The 26,775-nt window shown below is 37.8% G+C and overlaps 1 protein-coding gene across 1 annotated transcript; it reads left to right on the top strand.

Moving 5' to 3' along the window:
• Positions 1-8,022: 8,022 nt before the first annotated feature.
• Positions 8,023-26,317, top strand: ACMSD (aminocarboxymuconate semialdehyde decarboxylase). The gene is made up of 9 exons (XM_084209105.1): positions 8,023-8,051; positions 10,673-10,769; positions 14,525-14,574; positions 15,856-16,092; positions 18,162-18,255; positions 19,853-19,948; positions 20,415-20,587; positions 25,838-25,936; positions 26,154-26,317. The coding sequence occupies exons 2-9, from the start codon at positions 10,685-10,687 to the stop codon at positions 26,214-26,216; spliced, it is 897 nt and encodes a 298-aa protein (XP_084065231.1). The 5' UTR covers positions 8,023-8,051; positions 10,673-10,684; the 3' UTR covers positions 26,217-26,317.
• The last annotated feature ends 458 nt before the right edge of the window (positions 26,318-26,775 follow it).

Raw genomic sequence — 26,775 nt, 5'->3', positions numbered from 1 at the left:
AATTGTTAAAAAGTTTAAATGAAACATTAGAGGGAGATGAGTGGCAATATCCTGAAGGGGAAAATAGATCTTATTTAGGAGCAGCTTTTTTTCTGATCTTCACACAGAGAAATTAACACAGATGTTTTGGTGTATCTGCAATACAGTCTTGGCTGTCGTTGTGACTAAGAAAGTGCCAATTTCTTAATCTTTTTTAGCAAATAAAGAAAAATAAAAACATCAAGCAAATTAGTAAAGCACATTTAAACACAGCCAGGAAGTCACAGATCTATTTTAGTAATTGTGAAGAAGGTGGCTCATCCTCAGAGGGTGTTATTAAATTCCTAATGTCAGAATAAAAAAACAAAAGGCAGTACCTGCCTGTTTGTAGCTGGACTCAGCTAGTGAAACTAGGCTCCAGAAATGTTCTGGGGAGGAAGTCCTCTGCCAAACTCCCCCCTCCAGATGAGTGAATTAATGTACTGCAGCATGCAAAACCAAACATTTACATTGAAAACATGTGCAGAGGTCTGTGCTTTGGCACTCACTTCCCCTCTGAAGCAGTGAAAGCTCTGAGAACACTCTCCTTGTCCCCAGAACTCAGATGTGCCCAAAGAGTGCCACAGAGAAGCCTCTGCAAAGAGGGAAAAGTGAGGATTTGGCTATCTAGCACACAGGAAAAAAAGTTGTTGAGACAACATACAGTAGGAGTTAGTATTTATTTGTTTTAGGCACCAGCCTTCTAAATAATTGAAACTATTTCAGATGTTACCATGGGGTATTAACTTGAAAATTGTGACTTTTTGGTATCTGTAAGCTTCATTCCATCTGTTCTTTCTGGTCCATGTTTATACTGCTGGTATCTGTCTGGTTGCTGTCACTGCCCAGGAGTGAACCTTGACCTGGTTCATGCTTAAATAGAGTATTTTTTATTTGCTTGACTCTAATAATGGGGAAAAAAATAATAAAGTTCTATTTTTCTCGTACTGACATTTTAGAAAATATCTATTTAATTTACATTTTTGGTAGAATATCTCTATGCAAGATAAATGCATGGTAAGTGTGAATTGCAGGATTGCGCCTGTAGTGTATTAAGAAAATAATTATGTTAGTTGAAGGTTAGCCATATAATTTTCTTTTATTCTTTTAGAATAGCAGTTGAATTTCAACTATGTAATATTTTCTAGAAATAAGGATTTTTTAATGTCTTCACTTAGGTACAGAGAACACAGTAATGGTCACGAATTTGGCAGAGGACAGTGTTTGCTTTCACCACCGTGTGATTCATCAGAACTCTTGCAGGATGGTGGTCACAGAGCAGTGCAGGGCTGCCAAAGGCGTCAGCAACCTTGGACACCTTTACATTACAAATTTTAGTGACACAAAAAGGCTGTGGCAGCTCTCCCCACGTGGAGAGCATCACCCTGAGCTTGTGCAACCGTGAAGCTTCACTATGCAGAGTTAATAGCTGAGACCTTGGAAACATCTGAGGGGCACCAGTACAGTGCCACACCTGAGCTAAAAAGCCCAAATGCTCTGCAAGGCTAAATGGGCTCAAGATACAGAGCAGTAGCAGCAGCTCTGATGTCTGCCTAAACAGAGGCTCTTAGAGTTGTTTGTTTCTGCAAAGGCTTTTTAATAACAAAGTGAAAAATCTACTGCTCTTCAGGATTTAATGATGAGTACACCTTCACTGCTGCCACCTTGAGCTGGTTTAGGTGGCTGTAGATTGGAGGTGTGTGTGCCTTTTCAGTTGCTTCTGTGAATGTGTATAAAGAAAATCCTGGCACTGCAGTCCAGATGGCTCTGTGAGCCACCAGGAGCTTAGGCAGCCACGCTGGAGTGTCTGGTTTATTGTGCTGGAGAACAGGGAATCATAATACCACTCACTCTCCAGGATACATCTTGGTTAAGGACTTTACTGGTGTAGCTGTAGCTGGATATGTCCTCCTAGTGCAGCTCTGCTAGGTGAAATAATGTCTTCCTGAGAAAAATAGCACTGGAGAGCTACACATGGAAAGTGCTGCATGGGAACTGCATAATGTAATTCCTCATTAGGAGGGAAACCATAACCATTGTTGCTCTTCCCTGCAGAACTCAGACCACACCTCTCCCACTGAAGTCTGTGTGCTTTAAGGTCCCAGAAGAGGTTTAAGTTCTGTGATCAGGCTAATTTAATAGGAGAGGTTTAATTATTTATTACCACAGGAAAAAAAAATAGAATTACTGACTTTTGCATCCTTTCCAAATCTGACATTTCCAAGGAGGTCTGTAATGGCAGTCTCAGAGGACCTGTGCAGTCCCCAGCACAGCCAAAGGATAACCTGTTGCTAAGCAACCAATATAAGTGTGCTGCTCAACATTTATTTCATTTGGAAAGAACGTATTCTTTAAGTACTTCATCTTAGCTACTAAGCACAAAGAGTTTTCTACTTTTTTTTCTGTAGCTGTGCACATGTGTAAAACGGCCAATTTGCACAATCAAATGTGCACTCCCAATGTGCCAGAGAGGAACAGGCAAAATGGAAGGTATAAAAAACTGGCACGAGTACTTTAGCCCTTTCTGAGATCAGCATCCTGAATTTGCCTCTTTGTGTCTTTGTTCAGCCTAATTGAAAACGGGCTGCCTTGGAGCATGGATGTGGCAGAGCTCTCTGCAGGGCTTACCAGTGTTTGTTGATGCTGCCTCTTTTGAAGATGTCAGGGTTTTCCCACTGACACAAAGAAACACTTTTCACCCCGACAGGCAAAGCCAGAACATAAAACTGAATTTCTATCCTGAAGACTCCAAATCTCACATTCTGCCCTTGATTCAGAAAAGCAGCTAAATAGCTTTAGAAGAGAGCACTTACTGCCCTCCAATTAACACCACTTTCACTTTAGTGCCTGTCCCTACAGTGAAATAAAACCCTATAGATCTGCTAGGCTTGTGTGTATCTGAAATCAGCCTTGGCTGAACAGTCTCTGGCTAGACTGTCCTTGGAGGAGTTGTTAGTCATGTTTTGCAGTTTAGAGTACGTTGGGTGCCTGAGTATCTGAAGAGCTTTTTGTTCCCAACCAGTGAAGGACTTTCTGCTGCTGACCCAGTGGATCATGTTGGATACAGACAGATGTCTCACTGCCCTCTGATCAAGTGACATGGATACACATTTTGCCTTCAACTGGTGTGGTTTCCAAATGATGTGTTTTGACAAATGAAATGCAGCGTGGGAGTACTACAGTGTTTGCAAGCTAAGCTGTGTCTTGGGAGCAGTAACTAACAACTACAGCTTTTTTTAGAGCTGAGGAAAATTAAGCTCAGTGTTGAAGAAATGCAGCTGGGCTCTGCATGGAATCTTGCAGCTTTAGCGACTGAAGACTTAGTGTCTTAGACTATTCAGGTGCACAAATCTCTCCCTGCCCCTCTCCCTCACTTCACTCTGCTTTCTATGCTTAAGCAGAGAATTGTCTTCCAGACATCTCTTCATTGGAGGTCTCACTTTAAGTGTTTCCCTCACATCACGATGCAGAGCTCCCAGAGCTGAATCAATACTTCTTTCCTCTGGCAGCTGTAGTCCATGCAGGAACACTGCTGTCAACAGGCTGACACTGCAGTGCCACATCACACAGCCTGGCTGCTGTCACATCTGGGGCCAGGAGAGCAAATTCGCTGTCTAACCTGGCAGCCTGGTCATGAAGAGATTGACTTTGGTTTTGAGACAGAAATAATTGCTATTTTCCATCCCAGAGTTTTGATCTGTTAAAGCAAATTGTTGGCTGTCTTGCTTCATTTAGGGAATACTTTCCCAAAACTGGTGCTTCCTATTTCTTCAGAACATTCAGTCTTCAGTGACCTCTTGCTGCAGAGAAGTACAAGATCAACTAACCAGCCAGCCAACCAACCAACCAACCAACCAACCAACCAACCAACCCTGTCACAAGAAGTTGACATGAAAAATAATTCCTGTGAAAGTTACCTGACCAAATCCTTGCTTAATGAGAGAGCAAGTAGGGAAATGCAAGATTCTGGGGTTTTTTTCAAGCCCAAATAAAATAGAGAAGTCAAGAAAAGGATAAAACAAAATGGGCCAAGATGCTTATTTTTCAAGATGCTTGATTTCAAGTTGCAAGATTCACAACAGCATTTGGGTTTGTGAAAAAAAAGTCAGCATTTTTCACTAAAAAAAACTAATCAGGGAATGGTTAACAAACACTCACAAGAGGACGTTGTGTGAGTAACATATACTGAAATAAAACTACAGGGGGAATAAATTACAGACAAAAATACAGCACAAATAAAGAGCAAGGGTATCTTAAGCAAAGTGTAGTTCTAAATTGAGTAAAGGGCAAAAGATGAGATGTAGTTTCACAGGAAATCTGAAATAGCTCCAGTTAAGCTTAACTTAGGATGCAGAAGCTGGTATATTTGAAACACATCTATGTATTACTGTATAATTTAGGCATCTTGAGAGGCTGTAAGCACCATTATGCAGTAGCTTGTGTAAATATCCTGAGTGAACCAATGATGAGGAGGGGGAATATAAAATGCAGAGCATAGATTTGGCTAAAATTCAATATTTTGGAGTGGGTTAATATAACTTTAAAGAAAATGCAAGGGAAAAAAGAGAATAGATGAGGATGTGTGACTCTTCCAAGGGTGTATTATATGCCCTCTACAAATAATTTCACAACCTAAGAGGGAGAAAGGAGGAAATTCAAGTCAGCATGCTTAATACACTTACACTAACTCAATGTTATTAAATTATTTTTGACATTTTAGACGCTGTGTAAAATAAATCCCTTCAGTGCCGATATAAACAAATATTTTCTCTTTGCCCTCAGCCAGCTGCTCAAGTATTTTCCCTTTGCCCTGGGGACTTTCTGTTCAAACTCTTTGTTCTTTCGAAGTGCCACTCCTCTGGAATTAGGCTCCCTGGTTGGCCACTGTATCCCATTCTCCTGATAGGACAGCAGGTGGATCTGGGCAGCAGCCAAAGGGAATAACCTGTGACCCAGGGACAGCAGGGATAGCAGCACTGACACACAAAACATTAGCACTGAAGGAGTATTGCTCCTTTGGCACTTCAAAAATGAAAATTGATATTCATAGCCACATTCTGCCTAAGGAATGGCCTGACCTGAAAAAGGTAATAAGAGTTTGGATATTCAGTGCCTTAGGTTATCAGCAGCCATTTCTGCCAATGTGATTTTTGAAAGAAAAATTAATGAATCGTTCTGGGGTAAATATCTCTAGGATTTTGTCTAATTTGGGATATTTTTCCAACTCTATAATATTTGTATTTCACTACTTTGAAAAGCAAGAGTCCAGTCAGAAGGGCATGTAAAACTGGTCTCTGATCCCCATTTTTTATTTATTCTGAAGCAATTCTTAAAGTTTTCCTTGAGATTTTTAAGACACAAAATTTTTTGGATAATAAGGCATAAATTCCACTTTCTTGATAAAAATAGAGCTGTTCTGTTCCATTCCTAAATGGTATTCACTTTTGTTTTAAAGAAAATAAATCATCAAATATTCGACAAAATTAATGTTAACTAAGACAAATTCATTCACATCATTATACCCACAGGCATGAAATCATTAACTTCAATGGGAGTGGGGTCACTCTAAGTACAGCTAATTGATGATGATAATTTTACTAATATCTGTTATTTTTTCAGTTACTGGAAAGAAGTAGCCTGTTGTATTTAAAATAGAAAATCTCAGTTGTCAGAACACTGAAGCTATAAGTGAATTTCTGTTAACTTATTGTTGTTGTTGTTGTTGTTGTTGTTATAATTCAGTGTTATAAATTTATTCTTGTCCACAATATTTTTCATGATCCTATGAAATGCATTTTAGAATTAAAAATGTCATTTAGGTTTTAATGTAATCAATCTGAAAGGATTTCTTATCTATTAGCTCTGCATTTCTGTGATATTAAGCAGTCCAGTTTCAGTCAATATTAGAGAGAGAGCAGCTGGGAAATGTAAACAGCATATTAGAAAAAAAAAAAGTCAAGAGAAAACCTGGCATTGAAAGCATACATAGGATTATTTCTTCATTAGTTGTGAAAAATAACATCATTATGCACAAAACCTCCTGGAAAGGAATGTTTGTTTCCTTGTTTGGCTAGGAAGGTTTTTTATAAATATCTATTTGAACACCCTATTTGTAATAATAAGAGCTCCTGATGAAAAACACATACACTGGATAATGTAGGTGAGGATACAGATACTTTTAGAATAATTATGTCTGTTTTTAATGGATAGGAGTTTAAATATCCATACTAGAAAGACAGGTTGCTTTTGCACATTTCAGATTTTGTTGGTTTTGTGCAATAACTTCATAAAAACACCTACAGAATTCATTCTGATGTTATATGAAGTTTTTTTTTAAAATAAATATTTTTGTCTGTAAGTACTTTAAAAAGGCAATAAATTCACTGACATAAAATGACCCCAAGAATTCCTTGATGTTCACAGATATACATCAAGACTAAATTCACTAATGTTAGACACTGTGGGCCAGCACTGCATTTCTTTAAACAGAGATAAAGAGGCAAATAACAAATTTTTAAAATTTAATTTCCACCTGCTAGGTTTTTTTCCCTCGGTTCTGAGCGATTCAATGGTTTATTAATGGGCTCAGAGTAGAAAACAACTCTCAGAATTCCCTGGAGTCCTCTGGAAATTCAAGCCATTAACACAGATCATGCAAGGAAAACCAATGAGGCATCTTAACATGCACACATTTATTTAGTGCTAAACTTCTCTTTCTTGCTTCCAGCTTTGTAAGTACTGGACCTTCAAACTAGAAAATTCTATTGTCAAAATACTGATTTAACAGCCTAGGAAAATATCACAAGTATAGAAAATCACAGAAAAAGCAGATATGGACTGTCAATACCTACAACTAATACCTGAGGGGAAGAAAGAATAAAATAAGTTCAAAACCAGTGAATTTCTCTATTGCCTATGGGCTCCTTCAGTACCCATTTCAGGTACTTGTTTTCTGCTCAGCTTACAATTGCAATTAGCATGGATCTAGTTTAAAGTTCTCATTAGTTGTCACTCATTAAACTTTCCCAAAATTTCAGTATTTTTACATGTGTATAAACCCATAGATGTATAAATTTAAATAAAATTTACATAGTTGACTAGTTAAACAGAGCACACAGCCTCAGTGACTGCACCTCTGGCTGAGGTCAGGAGGTTTGGCTCCTCACACCCACATTAGGAGAGCTCACAGTGGCACTGAGTGATGATTTGCTATCACAGGAAATTCAGGACTGTGTCCAAATCATTTACACTTCAGCAAAACAAGTGCCTGCTCTTACTTAGTTTCATTTTAAATGTTTGTTTTTTTTGAGAAATGGGAATTGTGAGTGTTGTTTTCACTCAGAGATTTCAAGAGTTCGTTCCTTTCGAATTGATAATTTTTGAAAGTAAAAGGAAATCAGCATCTTATGTAGATTTTGCGATTTTTGCATGAACAATTCTGAATCTCTCTGAAAGAATCAATGAGCATCTAAGCTTCTCCTTTTTAGCTTCTCTTCCCTGTTTAAATATTAATAGACAAGAGGCTGACCTTCACTCCTGCTGCTGAGTCATGGAAGCTGAAAAGTGGAATCAATGCATCTTTGTGCTAATGATTAACTGATCACAGATTGGAAAGCTGTCGGCTCAATTTTCACACTGCCAGATGCTTAATTTAATATTTTCAGTGTCAAAATTATTTCAGTTAGAACCCCAATGTAGTAAGCAACTTTAAGCATTTCTAAAGCAGTTGTTTAAAAATGTTATTGAACTGGAAAATAAAATTCCAGCTGTACAGACACCATTAGTCCAGTCCAGCTACACTCCAGCACTTCTGCTGACGTCAGTGAGGCTGCTCTGGCTGAAAGCTCAGCACGTGCAAGTGTTTCTCCTGAATGAGGTATTTTTGTAAGAACTGCTAATATTATTATTATCATTATTAATATTAATATTATTACTACTGCTGTTGCAGAGAGCTAACTAGCCCTGTCTTTCTCTTCTTTCCTCCACAGAGATATGGATATGGTGGATGGGTACAGCTGGATCATCACTGCAAGGTTTGGGCTCTTTGGTGCTCAGAGCTGTTCTTGTGTCATCATCAGGAATAGAAAGTCACAGGAGATATATTAGAGAAGCAAAATGGCAATAAGATTGGCTCTGTCTTTGATACAGATTTCTCTAGAGGTCTATTTCCTATGAAGTTGTATCTGGCCAAGTCCTAATATACCTCAGCAGAGCCTTTTGCCTGAAAGATGAAACGCAGACTCTCTTGTATGAACCAGCATCTATTCTTCTTTATCATCTCACTTTAACACTTGGAATCTTTCCAACAAGATAGGTCAGGCTAGAGCAGATTACATACAGATTTGGGTTGAGTTAGATGCAGTCATCTGTATGACAAGCAAACCCAAAAGGAACTGATATTTTAATAAACAAGAACAAGCTACCTGCAAAGCCAAAGCATGGATGGCACAGATTTTGGGATACAGCTGCAGGAAGGAGACAGGGATTGGACACATTTCTGGTCATTTTGTTACAGGTCTAAAATTCTGTGCTAAAAATAGTTTGCAGAGGAACTTTGTGACAAGTCAATAATGGCCTTTCATGCTCCTCCAAGAATTCCATCCAGCCTACTTCTGTCTGAAAATTCTGCATGACAAAACGTGCATGGCAAAATAAAATCCTGTTCAGACGTGTGGAGCTGGGGATGTTAACTCCTAAGATTTTAAAAAAAAACCCCAAAGGCCTCTCATAGCATTCTCTGAAGAAGCACCAGAGTGAAACTGGAAGAAAATAATTACATGCATATTTGAAAAGTGCATTTTGGGATGTGACTGAGGAGTTTAGTGAGGAGAGAATTTAAAATGTAGTTTGCAGAACCAAATCAGCCTGCATGACAATTTTTAAATGTCTCTCTCTTAATTTCCACATACATTAATCAAAATAAATATTAGATAATTTTTAGGATGAGGTGGAGTAGAAAAGTAGAGAATAGAATGGAAGAGTTACTGTTCCAGTCCAGGTGATCTATTCATATGTGACAAAGTGTTTGGTTCTACTGTGTCTTTTTCTCACACCCCAAATATTCTTTTGTTTATTGGACAACCTGTATCAATACACTAAAATTTTCTTAATGTATTTCAGTGCATGGCTACAGTAAACCTCTCCATCAGGTTGGAAAACCAGTTTTACAAGAACCTGAATTATTTCACCAGGGGATCAGGACCCTGTAGTTGTAATATTTCAAGTAATTTTCACAACCCATGATACAGCTAACAAGTAACTTGACAGGTTGCCAAGGCAGCACACTTAGATTTGTTGGGGATGGCTTTAAAATATTCATTAGGACAGTATATCTGTGAATGATATGTGAAGGTAGTAACAAATTCAAGGTTAAGAACAGTTTGAGTTCTCAGAAGAGGAGGACAGAACCCCCACCCTGGCTGGGCACACTGGTTGTAAATATTCTGATTTAACAGGTTCTTTTCTTTAGAAAAATTGACAGGATCCTAAATAAGACCAATTTTGTGAGGAAAAATAAAGTGGCCTTTGGAGAGAGAAAGAAATCCCTTTCTTGAAGGACCCAAAGACTGCCTTGCCCTCAGCCCCTGTTTACTGGGAAGGTGAAGGAATGGCTGCTGGGTTTTCTTGTGTGGCTTTGGGTTTTACCTGCAGATGGAGTGTGTTCTCTGCCCAGTGCCTCTGCTGCAGGACTGCACTGACCCAGCCCTCATGCACAGCACCAGGGGATCCTCTGACTTTCCATTTACCCCTGCAGCAGATTGAAACCACCAAGAAATACTCAGGGCTTGCAGGTGTTGGTGAATTGTATCTCACCTATTTGTGCCAGCAGAAATCCTGTTGTGTCTGTAGCAGCTGGTGGGCACCCCTAATTGTAACAGACAATTTCCTTAATGTGGTGACACTGCCTCTCTTTGAACGATTCACAAATCAACCAGATATGACATTTCAAAAGTTTACAGGCTGATAAAGGAACAAATTTCATGACTCTGATAATATTTTGAACTTCCTAAGTCTGGGAGTTGGTGGCATATGAGAAAGGTTTTACACTAATTCAGGTCATGGGTTTATACTGTGTATAAGTTTTGTTTGGGACTTTTCTTCTCCAAATTCTTCAATATTTTTTTTTCTTAACAAGGAGAAAACGTAATCTGAAGACAACACAATAGGTCTCTTTTTGTCTCAGTATCACTGATGTTAAGAAATCACTGGACTGAAATTAACTGTGTTACACAATTATTTCTGTAGTTACTGGAATCATTGTGATGCTATTGACTTTAAAACAACACACACATACCCAAAGGGAAAATTTAGCACAGATTTAATTAGAGCATTGTTTTGAGGTCAAAATTTGGTTTGAGGATAAACTTGGATTAAGGTACCTGGTATCTCTTCCAAATAAATATAGAGTGATGTACATTGCAAAAGGAAGAGAATTTTTTTTTATAATTCTGAAGAATTAAATCAGAACTACAAATGACTGTTTTACTCATATCTATTTTTAAAATAGTTTCTGTTTAAAAATACCTACTGAATAGAAATCAAAGATCAAAATTTTGCCACTGAATTTCTGTAAGGAGCACAATATATCAAGAGACTATAAATTAGCAGGTACTACTTTGTCACATTTATAATATATGGAAATGTCATTCCACAGGGACAGGCAAAGATGATGAAGGATGGAAAGGTTTTTAGAGTCATTCAAGAGAACTGCTGGGATCCAGAAGTACGGATTAAAGAGATGGACCAGTCAGGTACCTCCACAAAGGAACTCAAATCATTGTGCTTCACTTAGAATAACAACTTCTCTGTCAGTCCATCTGAAAGTGCTCAACAACAATATCAAAAAAAGGTTTAGCATACTAAGTCCTTGGTTTAAATCTGTTGAAAGTAATTGGAAACTGATATGCTTTACACTCAGAAGTATATATGCTGTGCCCATAACTTTCCTCATTCTCAGTAGCAATTTATTCCCCACTAGAATTTATTAATTTTAAGGAACTCATTGACAGAAGTAAGGATGACTGACCCTGGACTTGAAATGGCACCACACATTCCAGTTAAAACATTCATGAAGGAGGAGGAAGCCCTTTCATTTTTGTTCCAAATATTAAAAACATTCTTTTTACACACAGAATTTCTTGTATGTCTGTTTCCTTTTCTAATACCTTTTTTCTGTTTATCCATGTTTCAGCCTCATTTTGTGTTTTTGCTCTAGGACTCTGAGCCTAGACTGGTACAATTACTTTATCAGAAAAGGGAGTTTTCCTCATTTAGAAATTTAACCAGATGCCAAATTTGCAAATTTATTTTCCATCATGTTCCATGCAAGCTACTAAATAAGGCTGGTAAGACAGGAGACTGAAGATGAGGGAAGGAATTTCTAGGCTGATCGATTATTTTTGCTAGTTCTTATTAACGCTGTAATTCCAAATTTCTCTTGTAAGAGAAATAATATGTTACTAAAGATTATTTTTTCTTAGATTGAGGCCTGATTAGTTCCTACATCACTTTCCCAGTAGACACAACTTGAATATCTTGAACTTTTCATAAGGAACTGACACCTGAATTGCTTCAAAGAGTGGATATTGCACAAGTAGCATCTTTATGATAATTGCTTCCTCCTCTCAGGCCTTATCACCCTCAACAAGCACATGAAAGAGGTTGTAGCCAGTGGGGAATTGGTTTCTTCTCCAAGATGACAAATAATAAACAAGAAGAAACTGCCTGAAATTGCACCAGGGGAGGTTTAGATTGGATATCAGCAAAAATTTCTTCACTAGAAATGTTGTCAAGCCTAGAACAGCCCTGGTGCAGTCCCCATCCATGGAAGGATTTAAAGGATGTGTAATGTGGTGTCTGGGGACACAGTCCAGTGGTGGGCTTGGCAGAACTGGATTCATGGTTGGAATCAATGATCTTAGAGGTCTTTTCCAACCTTAATTATTCTGTGATTCTGTGTTAGGAGATAGTCTGGGTTGTTCTTCTTAGGGAGGTTTAATGCAACACATTACATAGGCCAGCTTGGGAACCCACCAGATAGTGGGCAATTTATGTAAACACTATTTAGACAATTTTCATCTACTTCATTTTCACCCTGGAAAAGCAGTATTTGAAACTCCAGCCATTAGACATTTAATGGTAATTCCAGAAAGCCTTTGCAGACTCTGAAATATGCTGCCTTGTCACAGAACCATAGAATCATGCCTTGACTAGGCTGTAATGTTTCTCTGAGTTAGCTCAGGGATTTTGGGAATTACCAAATCACTCAACTACACAGTGGATCATAAATAGCCTTTGGGCATCTTTCTCTTTCAGATATTTCCCTCAGCACTAATGGCAAGTTTCTACAAAGCAGTTCTGCCCCATATATTTGTTGTAGACAAAGGGAAAACACAGGAGGATTTTTTTTTTCAAGTTTTTGCAGCAGCTCTCCAGAAAAGAAAATGTATCATGAAAGCAGCATCACAATATTTCTTCATGAACTAAACAGTGCTCGCTTGGTTAAAAAAAAATCTAAACCTGTATGTTACAGCACCATCTGGTGACTTGTGCCCTAAAAATGTCCCTTTTTATTACAGCACTCCAGACATACAGGCATCAGCCAATTAATTATGTGGGGGAGAAAAAAGGCCTTGGTGTTTTTCATTCTTTCATCCTTACTGCTCAGCTAATGATAAAGACTATGGACTACATTTATTCCTTTTTGGTTTAGAAAGCTGTAGCTACTTAGTTCAGACTGCTTTCTCTTACACAGGCTGAGATAGATTATACCTAAAATTTAACCTCCAAACATGGCATAATTTTGGGACAAAGATGCAAGAAATCTCCCAGCTGAACAAAACTAGAATCAGTCACTGAAAGTTATTTTGAACTCAGAGAGATAACTTAGAGCTTGTTTGCTAAAAGGCTTTGTTTGTGCAAGGCCAAAGAAATCTTGCCAGTAAAAAGAAATGGTCTCCAGTGGACCAAAGAGACTCAATTAGTTCACCCAGTCATATGTCCTAGGTCTAATTGATGTGCATACTTCTGTCTTGATCCACTCAATAAAGCAAGCTATCCATGTAACTCAATAAAACAAGCTGTAAAAGTAATTAACATTACAGTTCTGTGACACAAATCATCACAATTTTGTCTGAGAAAATATATCAGTTCATCCTAACTGCCTTTTCTTGTTATTTTCTCAGAGGGTAAAAAAGTAGAGGCTTTTCTGTGCTGATTCTTCTTCCTAAAGCTAATGTCTAGGAACAGTCAGCTTGGAAATGTACCTTTGAGGTTTAGGGTAAATTTGCTCAGAAGTGTAAAAATGGATTGAAAGCAGATACAATGGTTTTTGTGGAAAACAAGGATAATGTTCTCAACAGACTAATCAACTGTTTGTACTGGTGGATGATCTAACTTGGATAATTCAGTATTTATGTAATTTTGCAGATCTAATCCTTACCCCTAAACCATTGCAGTTGTACATAATATTAATCAGATCTTGTAGCAATCTGAGTCAGCTTCTTCTCTTGTTTCTTACTTAAACTTCTGAGGAGGAGGATAAATCACTTTAATCATTCAAATATTTTGGCAAGTCATTTAGAGTTCCCCTAGAGTTCATTCTCCTGGAGTTTTTTTCTGCCATCTTCTGTTCTAGTAGTTTTACTACTAACAACCACGTTAAATTTTTTAAAGCATGACAAGATATGTGCAAAAATATTATAAACAAACCTAAAAAAACACCAAAATGAAATAGTTTTGCATGTAACTATTTTGTGATGTCCTAATTACTCTTTATTGTTTGTTTTGCTTGTCTGCCAGGTTTGTTGTTTTCACTCCTGTAACCTGTCACACAAAATATTATAATAGAGATTTGTGTTTGAGCAGAAACAAAACAACATGGACTTAATTCTTTTTATTTTTAACATCAAAATTAATTCTGAAAACAGGCAGATTTTTTTATATTTACAAGCTCAGTAGTCCAGACACAAGATGAATGAAACCTAACACAATATAGCTTTGGGAACACTTAGGAAAACACTGTTTAACAACCATTGGTAACATATTGTTATTTATCTTTGGGCTAATTCATTTATTTATTTAATATATATGACAAATTCACCCCAAAGTAAACTTGAGTTAATGTACTCTGTTGGTTTAATGTCAATTTCATTCATGTGAGAGTAATACTAAATTGCTATTTTAATTGTTTGTACATGTGCATACTAAATCCTTCTTAAATCAAAAGCCCTAATTTCACAAATTAGCTAGTATGAATATGGCAGTGTTTGTTCTTTCTACTTAGCCAAATATCCAAATCCTAATAAATTGATACACTATGAGTTTTATTGCCATGATCCTTAATTTTTTAAAAAAAGAACTTTCAATGTCACTATTAAATCAATCTTTCTTATCATTAAAGCTTTTACATTCTGCCTCTCAAACCAAAGTACTTTCTTATTTATAACATTTTATCAAAAACAGACCACAAAAAAGGAAGCATTAATATTTGCTTTTTCTTCCTCAGGAGTCACCGTCCAAGTCCTGTCCACAGTTCCTGTAATGTTCAGCTACTGGGTAGGTTCCAACTAAGATATTTCATAATTCATGTGTAGCAACATTTTTAAAATACAAAAGCATCTTCCTACAAATTGAAGTAGTCACTAGAATTGTTCTGCTGTGAAAAAGAAAAGGCAAAAAAGGAGTGCAGGTATGAGAAGATGTCTGCAGGATGTCCTGGCAAAGCTCCACACCAGAGCACACCCAGGGAGAAAAGATAAAACAACTGAATTTCTTCTGGGGGCCTTATGGGGGCAGCTGGAAATGGAGAGTAAAAATATATCCAATATGAGCCCATGGTTAGCAAGCAGACATATATGTACACATTCCATGAAAGCTAGACATCAATCAGTACTTTCCCAAGGAAAAAAAAAGACATAAAGGATGTATTTGTGGCCTTGTCCCACTTTCTTTTAAATGTGGCATGGGACTCATTAATAACCTAGAATGCTTTGAATCTTAAAATTCAGGAGCAAAATTTAAGTTCCTATGTTCCCCATGTGGTGATCTTGAATGCTTCAAAGAAATAAAGACAGGCTGAGGAGATAAATCACAGGAAAATGCTGTTCTAAATACATTCTGAATGTGACTAGCAATGTGTACAGGTCAAATGCTTGTATGTAAATGGATTTGTGCATTTAGAACTATTGTGCTAAGCCCATATATAAGAAATACCATTGATTTTCATCATTTCTAGTTAGTAACATCTCTTCAAAATTTTATTCTGGTATCTAAGGGAATATTTTCCATTAAACATGTATTGGGGGGAAAAAACTAGAGATTGATTGCCTGGATATTGCACTTCCTTATTAGAATTATGGATGTTATCTCCTTCTAAATGTTAGAGAAGTTTGCTCAAGCTTTCTCTGTAGAATTCACATGTTCCAGCATCTCCCATTTCTTATTTTTATTTCTTCAGCTCCAGTATTAGGAGAGTAAATATTCATTGCTATGTATAAAAATTATATCCAGAGGTTTTTGCATGGGGATACACAAAACCAGGGGACTGCTTTACACAAAAGACCAGATACTTACGTGCATCAGCAACCTGGGCTTTATTACACTCATCCCGAGCAGTAAAGCCAACAGCAGTTGATAAAATATTCAAGAGAAAAAGCAGAACCATACCCAGAGGTTTTCAAGCAAGGCCCTACTGGCTTCCAGCTATTCAGAACTGTAAAGCAAATTTGGGTTCAAACCCTACCAGTTGTTTGCAATGACATTTATCTAATAACTTCCAAAGGTAGTAACATTTGAGAACTATGTTTAAATGTACTGTTCTGCTTCATATCTTACCAGGCCAAACCTCAGGATACTTTAGATCTTGCCCAGATGTTAAATAATGACTTGGCTGCTACAGTAAAGAAGTACCCCAAGAGGTTTATTGGGCTGGGCACGTTACCTCTGCAAGCTCCAGAGCTGGCTGTGAGGGAAATGCACCGCTGTGTGAATGAACTTGGATTTCCTGGAGTGCAGATTGGATCTCATGTCAATGAGTGGGACCTGAATGCCCCAGAGCTCTACGATGTTTATGCTGTGAGTAGCTGTTGCTTTCCTTCTTTGGGGGAATCCTGTGATATGGAAATCTGTCTAAAAATATCTTGGAGCATATTGAGTCATCATTTGAGCCTTCTAATCTGCTTAGTGATCAGAGAGACTCAGCTTTAGTTGTAAATGATAATTCTTTATAGGATATAATGGCAATGATACAAGATACTCTGAAACACATTTTATAATAATGAATAACAAATTTTGTTTTATTATACGAGTTCTCACTGTAGATCTGCTTTCTTGATTTGTGAGGATAAGTGCAATATCAGATAAAGCCCTGTTTGCATTTGAGTTCAAGTTACTGTATCCAATCCTATTGAAATAAACCCCCCTGAGATTATCAGAGATGCCTGTAGCACCAAAGCACCACACAGAACTATGTAAACAGGACCAAAATTTCCAAACTGAATGTATTGATTATCAAATTAATTATTAGATAGCATTTCTTAAATAGCCTGAGATCCAGATGAGGGTGGTCATTTGTCTAAATTAGGGGCTTAATCAATGTCCATTCTGAATCTGTTTCTCAAGTTATTAGGGCTGTCAGCCTGGAATTGATTCACAGAGGTTGTTTTGCAGGATGCTCAATTTATTCAGAAACTCTGTTGGTGCAGCACCTGGACTACTTGTTTTTATGGCCATATGCAGTCAGATACCAACATCTGCTCTTGGAGATGCCCACATTTATGGAATCACAGCATGGCTGAGGTTGGGAGGGACCTCTGGGGGCCACCTGGACCAAACCCCTGCTCAAGCAGGGCCACCTACAGCCAGGTCCCAGGACTATGCCCAGGTGGCTTTCAAAAATCTCCAAGAATGGAAGCTCCACCATCCCTCTGAGCGACCTGAAATTTCCTGATCTCCACTGAACCTTTTCTTCTAGGGGACAAACAGTCCCAGTTCTCTCAGCATTTCCTCACAGGAGAGATGCTCAGTCCCTTCATCATCTTGGAACTCTCTCCAGTAACTCCATGTCTCTGCTACTGAGATCCCTCTCTTCTTCTGGGATCTCTCTCTTATACTGTACATCCTTCAGCTTATGTTTCACACATGTAGGAAGTAACCCCTTTCATTTTTAGAAACATCTCTGGATAATACAGATTATGAAATTAAGCCATATTGGATAATGAACTTTGCCAAACTACCAGGCCAGTTATTGAATTGCTCTTTCTAGTTTACAAATGTAGATGGCAATTATTCTCCATGATCCAAAAGTTGCAGCTTTTATTTATGCATGTATGGGTAAATAAACCCAAATTTTTCAAATGTGTGATAATCTCCTTAGCAACAAGAGCATGTCCAGAAATACATCTGACAAAACGAAGCTGTTAAATCCTGGTTAAGCATATGAATGACTCTGATGACTGTGTATTTAAATTTAAGCACACAGTTAAATTACAGTCAGAGTCAGCATCCAACACTAGTCTTCTGTTTGCCTTTCCAAAGATGTCAGTAGTTTTGGAAGAATTACTGTACATGGGTAGAGATGGATTATTGAGCAGAATACAGCCAGATTTTGAACTCTTAGGAAGAATTAGGAATAATTTAACATTTTTTTAACCTTTAAGGTGGAGGGTCAAAGGGGACAAATGTAGTGCAACTCAATGAAAATTTCTGAATGCAGCTGGAACAATTCTGCAAAACCATTCTCAAAGGATTCTATAAGACAATATGGGAATTCATCCTCATATGTGTAATGAAACCAAAAGAATGTTTGCTTGAACTGATTTTATACTACAGGATGGCTGAAAAACAGAGTTGGAAAAGCATTTTGTACTGCATTATTCTGAGAAACACTTGGTTCACTAAAGAGATGTTGTCATCTATGCTTCCAGTCCTGTAGTCACAGGAGGAGCTCTGAAACTGAGGACTTCAGAATATGGCCCAGAGGAGTAAATACAGCCAACTATTGCATCTAGTTCTTACTTGTGGGCCTATTTTCATTACTGGTACTACTGCTCAGTACTACTGCAGGTCATTGAAAAGCATGACTAAGATCTAAGATGCATTTTGCTAGGATTCATCAAGATTCAGACTTTTTCTTTTTGCTGCAGGCTGCTGAGAAATTAAATTGCTGTCTCTTTGTGCATCCCTGGGACATGCAGATAGATGGGAGGATGTCCAAATATTGGTTTCCCTGGCTAATAGGTAAGTATATATTTACTTTGCTTAACCTACATTTATGAACTGGATTATGTCCAGGAGTTTGCTGCCAAGTAAAGTACAAGTACAGAGAAAATTACATCAATTTTCTGTCAAACTTTCTTTTTTTTTTTTAATCTAGTATTATGATAAAGTCTGTTGTGTAAACTCAGCAGTCCTTTGTTTCTAAGCTTGTTTAGCTTTTATTTGAAATACTTAGAATTAAAATTATTCAGACTAGCAACAGAATATAGTATTCTCTTTTGCCCTAAATACAAAGAGCAGATAACACGGAAGAAGTGAATCATCTCAGAAATTAGCTCCACAAAAATAACAGAAGTAAATTAAGAAGGAAGCAAAACCAACCGTTTTTTTCCTATAATTTCTTGGGTTATTTCTTAGAAACAGGTTGATCAGAGAGGAAATAAATCTAACTTTACATCAGCTGTAGCTGAAACAACATGTACTTTGAAAGCTCTCAGTAGATGTGGGATATTATCTAGTTTCCATTTTTTCCCCTTTTGATAGGTAAATCATAACACTAAATAACAGGAGCAGGGTTATTCTGCTACCCAGAAATGTTTAGACCTGATTCTACCCTCATGCATTTTGTTTTGTATTGGGGTTTTTTTGCATGGTTTTGCACTGCCACCAGTTCTGAAAAACATACACAATATATATATATATATATATATATAATACACATTCGGCTTGGAAAATCTTGCTGTCCCAATCACCAATGCATTATCTTGAAAAAATATCAGTTAGTCTTAATCAGATCAGGCTCAACAACACAGATTTAAGAAGAAAATAAAATTATTGCATTTACTTAACAAAATAAAAATAAAATATTTTCTTACTAAGCTTAATAATGTTTTGCATCTGAGCGTATGGTAAAACATTAATAAAAATAACCTTTGCAGATGCATAGGTGTTGTTTCCCCCATAAATATGGGGAACTCAGCTCCTGATTTCAAGCTACATGTCTGAAGCTGGGTATTTAAAATGGCATGATATTCTAAATATGTTGGGTGTGATCTGAAGCTGAGACCTGCTGTAGGAACCTAAATTCCTATTCTCTTCCTAACTAGGCATCCAACTCAGGCAGGAGCAAAGAGAGAGGTTAGTTCTAAACTGTAGGATCTGGAATCACGTGGTAACCAAACCCCAAATCTGTGTTGGAATATCCATTAGCATATCTGCTCCGCTTCCCACGCAAAAGAAACCCACAAGCAGAGGAGAGAAGACACCCTGGCATATTCCAGACTTGTCTCTGAGCAAGGATAATGGGAATCAGGCCTGCACAGGGTATCTCAGGACATACCCAACCTGTCTATATACCCATCTGTCCTAGTGGTATGGAGTAAAAACTGGACTTAGAATTCAGAAGACCTTCACTTCCAAGCCTGTGTCTTCCTTTCAGTTAATTAGAGTTCAATTCTGTGTCCCTCCAGTGGAAATAATGCATGACCTTCGGTAGCTGTCCTGCAACTATTACTTTTTCAGTTGGCTCAAGGCTACTGGAAGAGAATTAACATTTAAAAATCAAATAGGAAGTTTAAAAAGTAAAGCTCTTGTACAATTAAAATGTTTTTCTTCTTAGGCATGCCAACAGAAACAACCATGGCCATTTGCTCCATGATTATGGGAGGAATTTTTGAAAAATTCCCTAAGCTGAAAGTTTGCTTTGCACATGGAGGTGAGTAGTGTACCGTGTGAAACTCCTGTTCCTTGGCTGAGCATGGTACAGTTGTATTTTCTGGTATCTCAGCTAATGGGGTCACCACGTGAAGCCTGCCACCAGCTGAGCACTGTCACCCCAAAGAAGATAGCCTGACAGATCGGCTGCTTTTATGAACACTCTCTAGCCTGCAGGGCTTGAACTGGTACAACAGTTAAGGGAAAACAAAAAGGAAGGGGAGGCAGCAGGTGGTTTCAGGAAAGGGACAAGGAAGCAGCAGGAGGAATTTGGCATCACAGCAGTGAAGAAGTGAGAAAAATAGAGACAAGCTAATGAAGGTGAAGGAATAAAAAACCACTGGTGCAAAGCACTTTCTTTATAAAGAGCTGACAGAAAAACTTACGGATCTTTGGTGATAAGGTGACTTTTTTCCCTCTTACATATTTTCAGCTTATTAAAAGTTATTAACAATTCTTTCTTGCAGGTGGAGCTTTTCCATACACAGTGGGTCGAATCTCCCATGGCTTCAATGTGCGCCCTGATTTGTGTGCCATGGATAATAAGGTGGATCCAAGAAAATACCTTGGCTCATTTTACACAGACTCTCTTGTCCACGACCGTGGGGCACTAAGGCTGCTAACAAGTATAGTAGGAGAGGTGAGTTTTAGTGCTTCCAGAAGTGGGTGAGTCGTTCTTCAGTTAATTTTCCAGGAAATAGCAAAAGGAGAAAGAGAAGAGAAGAGAAGAGAAGAGAAGAGAAGAGAAGAGAAGAGAAGAGAAGAGAAGAGAAGAGAAGAGAAGAGAAGAGAAGAGAAGAGAAGAGAAGAGAAGAGAAGAGAAGAGAAGAGAAGAGAAGAGAAGAGAAGAGAAGAGAAGAGAAGAGAAGAGAAGAGAGAAGGAAGAAGGAAGAAGACAGTGTCACCCAGTGAAAAAAATTGATGGGCTTCTGTCATGTTGGTAATGCTTTTACCATATGGATTTATTGAAATGGTGGGTTTAATACAGGAAATCATGCACTGTCAACCTTAGTTCCATCCTTCTCTGAGCTTGTTCAGGATGGGACTTCAAGCAAAGGTTGCTTCAATTTGGAACCTGGTTTTCAAATTGCTTAATTTTCAAATTCAAGTGCATGCTTGAAGAAATCAAATTGTATTTCCACCTGGGAGGTTACAGACAGAAAAAAAATCAGTAATAAGGAAAGCTTTTGTGAGTATCTCAGAGAGACAATTAAACATTATGGGTTTGCAGAAGTATTTTAGTTGTTTGTAAAGAAATCTTTGTAGTTTAGCAAACCATTTAAATGAGGTACAGCATGGGGCAGAAAAATCCTAAAACATTCAGATAATCCCTTCTCATTTAGTAAATGCTCAGGAAGGAATTGAAGATGGCATCCCTCATGCCAGCTTCCAATGGATCACTGCAAATCAACCTGTCTTTATGCCTTGATCTCTGCACCTCACGGTGTCTGCAGCCAGAGGCAGATATCTCCCAGATGTCAAATCAGAAATGCAGGCTCTGACAGGGATTTTCTTGTCTCAACAAGTCCTGTTTCCTGTACATCAGTGTCTAGACTCACATGGTATGGGGCTGTTGCTGTCATCAGAGTCTCCTGTATGACCAAAATTCACAAACACCACTCAGCTGATTGGGGGTTTTTTCTACAAAAAAGAATCTGTTGATTTCCCATTTCTAATAGTCTGAGCAGATTACTGCAATAAATCTGCTCTAGAACTGGTACAGAGGTGACTTGCTCAGGCCAGACAGAAATAGCAATGCAGCACTATTGCTTTCTTAATTGTGGTACTCTGAGCTCAGCTATCACTGTAAAATCTGTGGGTTTTCAGTTCATGCTGTACCTGAAGTCTGCTGGGACTGGAGTTCTGCCTGCAGCTCCCCTGCAGGACTTGTGCCTTTTAGGAAAACTTTGCATTTAAAGATTGATGGAAAATCAACCATTTGACAGCACAACTACAGCTTGAAACAATAGTATGGAAACTTTTGTGACATGTACAATGTTTGTACAATACAGTAACACTGCAGCTCTAAGGAGTTGAGACAACACCTTTTTGGTTAAACCACCCTGAAACAAAAATAGATATATGGAAGGAGCCCCCAAAAATGTGCAAAAAACCTGCCGTGGAGCCTATTTCCATTAGAAATAAGTAAGATAAAACCCAGGTCAATTTACTCAAAAAAGATCTGGAATAAGCTGTTAGTACTGGCAAGTTCTGATAACATCAGTGGGTATTAACACAGGTGGCATTTGCCATCTCTGTGCCAGGGATTAATTTTAGGCACCAGATGGGTTACTAAAAAAATACTAGGGCTCCCACCCAATACTGATTTCTTTTAATTTCTGTTGCCAACCTCTAAATAGCAAACAAATCATGGTCCACAGCCCAGTAGTTTTTGATATGCATTATCTTTTGAATCTAACTGTATCTTAAAGCAAGTGGCTTTAAGGTTTTTTACATCAGATTTAAAATTTTACTGTATGTGATGTGCACATCCATTCTACAAGACACCCAAGGCTTATGGAGTAACAGCTCAACACTTGCCTCTGTTACCTCCTTTTCTGAGAAATCTCCCAAAATCCAGACCATGTTCATTCTAAGTATATTTTCTTTGTACATGCAGTTCTAGCACACAAGGATGAGTCTAGCTCTTGAATTTTAAATTACCAGTGCAAGGAGAAAAGATCACTCACTTGTTTCCTTTTACCCATTTTAAAATGTTGGGAGACATGTTTTGCCATTGTCAGAAAAACCTTGGTAAATTAGCAGCTGTGTGACTCAGGCTGGCTGAGACCACAGATTCTTTTTGTGATTTGAATCTATTAAGCTGAACTGTATATGTCAAGAGCAAAGCAGGAGGGAAAGTACAACAGGATGCTGAATCCACTGCTGAAGAATTGAAGTTTTTTTCTGTCTGAACTTGTGTAGCACACAAGTCTCAGAGCACTTCTGCTTCAAAGTCAGAAGTTTTGCATCTCAAGGCTGCTCTAAACTATTGCTGCTGTGGGAAAGCTGCTGTCTTTGCACCACACTTTAATTTCTCTACTTTTCATCCTAAGAAGCTACACATAGACTCTGGTCCTTAATTGTGATTAGTATTTGCAACTGGAATTTTGAGGAGAGACAGATTATGGACTGTAATTTGATAATCTAAAATTCACTCAGCATCAGCCTCTCTGGTGTCTTATTTATTTCGTCAACAGACTATTAAAATTAAGGGTCTTAACACAATAAATTTGGCCAGCATAGTACACAGGATGCTGGTGTCTTCTTTATTTCTACTCTAAGTATTTTGAGCTCAAACAGTGTGACATCAGGTGCAATCCCAGTGCTGAAAAGTCATGAGTCAGATACTAAAACCATGTTTTTTACACTCAGGAGAACTTTCTTTCTCTTTTCAGTAGCCTAAGGCATCTTGTCCTTGAAAACAAAACATTCACATCACGATTTCAAACTTTACTTTATAACCATGAAGATTAAAAATTCCCTCTTTTTCTAAGGAAAGTTGACATTCTCACATAACACCCTTCCATGAGTCAAATGCTTAAAGAAACACCAAATATCTCAGCGCTTTCAGTGCAGACATGTGTTGGCAGAGTAACACATATAAGATTAATAAATGCTGGGCTAAAAACAATGTGATGGAGTCTTGAGGCTGACACTGTAACTTTGTGAGCTGCAGGTTTGAAATAGGCCAGGTCTCCAGAGAACAGCTCAGAGCTGTGCAGGAAGGGATCAGTGTGAGGGAAGATGTGCTTGGACATGGCTTTGGGTCCCTGGGGAACAGCCACTGCCTGGCACCAGCGTGTGGCGTGCTGGCCTTGAGCTGATCAGAGTTAAAATCCACTGACAGCTGTGATAAGTCATGTCCATTTAATGTCATCCCCTCTTAGTTTGGGGTGCAGGTTAATTGGGGATGGAAGCAGAAATACACACTCCTGAGAAAGGATTTTGTACGAGTACAGAATCACTGCAGTCCTTCGCTCCCCCCGTGACGAGGTAGCATGAGGTAAATACAATAAACACAAAATCCCCAACGTTGCTGGCTATAAAAAGTGAAGAACTGGGTTGACATGGGATTAAATGATTCAGTGCATCTCTGCAAAAACTTCCCCATGGTGATTTCTCCAGAGTCATCATCCAAAGGCAAAGCATTCTCTGGTCAGAAGTTGGAGCTGAACTGACTAAAGCATTCTGGACTTTTTTTCAGGTGCATCATGGCAGTAGGAAAGAAGGCAAAATTCAAGGCAAATACAATTTTTCCTTATGTAAGAGGATGAAGTCATGCTTAAAGCTTTCTGAGATTCATTTTCAGATTTGGGTCCTTATTACTGTGAAAAAAGTTGTGCTGAGTAGCAGGGTCCACTGAGGTTAATCATTAGCCCCATGTACCTCTCTAATGGGAGAGATGTGCTAATTAAGGAAACGACCTCCAAGTCTTCTAGGGAAATTGGCTTTGTTGATATGGTTTGGGATAATATAACACTACTTCCCTTATGCTAGGAGCCTTATTCTTCTGCAGAGGCTTCACAGCACTCCTCTGAAGCAGATTGCTAAAGACAGGTATTGCAACCCCGATTTTATAGATGGGGACAAAACTGAAGCTCAAAGGGTGCAAATGAACAGCCCAAGATCACTGGGAGCACAGCAAGAATGCTGCTTCTAAATGTTTCTTACTGATTTAAAGCTCTTAATTTTACTACTAATGAATAGATCCCATGATTAGCTGTGAAATACTTTCAAACAGAGGGAAGAAATATATCTACATAGAGAGGAAAAGAAAAATATATATTATTGCAGTGAGGATGTGGGATTTATTTCTGGTTTAGTATGTAGGAAATGTAAATAAGAATATACAAGCCTTCCTGTCTTACATGACCTTCCCTAGTAAACAGATGGACAAATTCTGTTTCCTTCTCTTTTACTTAAAAACCCACTTTCTCATATAAACCTGGTATGTTTTTTAGTTGGTTTTTTTTTTATCATAAAATACCTGGCATTTGTTTTTCTTATGTGAATAAAGCATCTTGGTATCGAATACTATAAATAAAAGAATATATTTAGGTGCTTCAAAGCACACACATCCAAATCTATTTTGTTTAGTCTATGCTCAGAACTGGATTTATTAGACAAAGGGTATAAATTTTCCTATGTTAATCTTATGTTAATTCTTCCATAATAAATTAGAACCCAGGACAGAACATAGGAGAGAACAATAGAATGTCTCTTCTGTTTAGATTTTGGGCGAAGGTTTGTGTAGGCTCTATCAGAGACTTTTGGGTGACATCTAGTGGAGATTAAAAAAAAATTTTAAAGCATTTAACAGAAAGAAAAACAAACCATTTCAGAAAATAACTGAATAGTGTTTTCTTTACCCTATTTCAGTACAGAACTCTGGTCACAGAGTCAAACAAGTTTTAACTGGGTTTTATTCACCCAAGCAATAGACACTCATGCCTCAAGCCTGGGATTTGCATTTTCCACTTTCTGCTTATGAGAATTAAAATACCATAACTTCAGTTAGATACCAGAAAAATTATTAATAAATATCCTGCATTTTTTTCCAAATAAAATTCATACCAAAAACTCTTGAGTCATTGTTTTCAAGCTTTGTTATTTTCCTATTGGAAGTAATGATCATCATATTCAGTTTCATAGTTAATCTGTCCAATATATACATCTAATTTCTTGTACTTCATTATACATTCCAGAAAGCATGTGCTCTATTGTTTAATGTTAATAAAAAAGAAATTAAAAATCTGAAAAAATTAAAACTTATGAGTTTAAAATATAATATTGATGTTACTGTACTGTTGTACATATTAATATCTATATTATTTAAACTCTATTGTTTAATGTAACTACAAAATGTACAATTCTTCTTTATTACCAGGACAAAGTTATTTTGGGGACAGATTACCCTTTTCCACTTGGGGAACTGGAACCTGGAGAATTGATTGATTCAATGGATGATTTTGACTATAAACTGAAGGTATGATTTTTACATTTGAGGGCTTTTCCCTCCTTTTTAAGTCTCTGTCTGAGACATGAGATAAAACACTGAAAAATCAGTGTAGTACACTGATTTCTGCAAAGACTGGAAGAGAGCCTTCAGTCTCTTTGCAGCAGTTCCTTTTAAAACACAAGTAAAAGCATTGGAATTAAATATGAGCTAAGGACAAACATATGTATGTGTTTTGTTTTTACAGGATAAACTCAAGGCTGGAAATGCTCTGGAATTTTTGGGTCTTAGCAGAAAACAATTTGAATAATTATGAAGTACTAAAGCAGCAAAACTTCGGAAATAATATCCCTGTATTTCTATTGGCATGTGCAATTGTGCAGATGAAAAATAAAACTGACAATTATCTGAGAGTCTCCTGTTATTTCCAAAACAAAAGCAAGGGTACGGGAAATTAGTATGCACAGGTATTGCCTGAGGATTTAGGCTGTTTTTAAACAATTCTGAAATCCCTGCTTTCATAATAAAGGAGAGATTTCATCTTTTGCAGCTATAAGAATCTCTGAAGTATAATCAATGCCATGTTATTGGCATTTGATTCCCAGGAAGGAGAGAAAATTACGTACCCACTACATTTCTGTCTTTGTTATGGCGGCCAAACAGAATTGAGAGAATATTAAAACAGAATTTAAACAATGTTGATGCCAAATAAAAGGCAACATTTGCTTTTATCCACTGGTGGAAAATTCAGCCCACCACACTCAGCTCAGCACTGCAGGTGCACTCGTGCTTTGTCAATGTTGTGACAGGATGGAAAAGGTCTGTGTGGGGACTTTACATATTAGCTGCCACCTACAGCACTGGGAACT

This window comes from Fringilla coelebs (genome assembly GCF_963513975.1).
Source record: "Fringilla coelebs genome assembly, chromosome: 7".
Classification (NCBI taxonomy): Eukaryota; Metazoa; Chordata; class Aves; order Passeriformes; family Fringillidae; genus Fringilla; species Fringilla coelebs.
The sequence above is the reverse complement of the archived record's forward strand: the minus strand, read 5'-3'. Positions and strand labels throughout refer to the sequence as shown.

Coding starts and splice junctions, on each gene's coding strand:
- ACMSD (XM_084209105.1), top strand. CDS start 10,685: ATGATGAAGGATGGAAAGGTTTTTAGAGTCATTCAAGAGAACTGCTGG. Junction 16,093..18,161: donor AGCTCTACGATGTTTATGCT/GTGAGTAGCTGT, acceptor TTTTTGCTGCAG/GCTGCTGAGAAATTAAATTG. Junction 19,949..20,414: donor AGTTTGCTTTGCACATGGAG/GTGAGTAGTGTA, acceptor TCTTTCTTGCAG/GTGGAGCTTTTCCATACACA.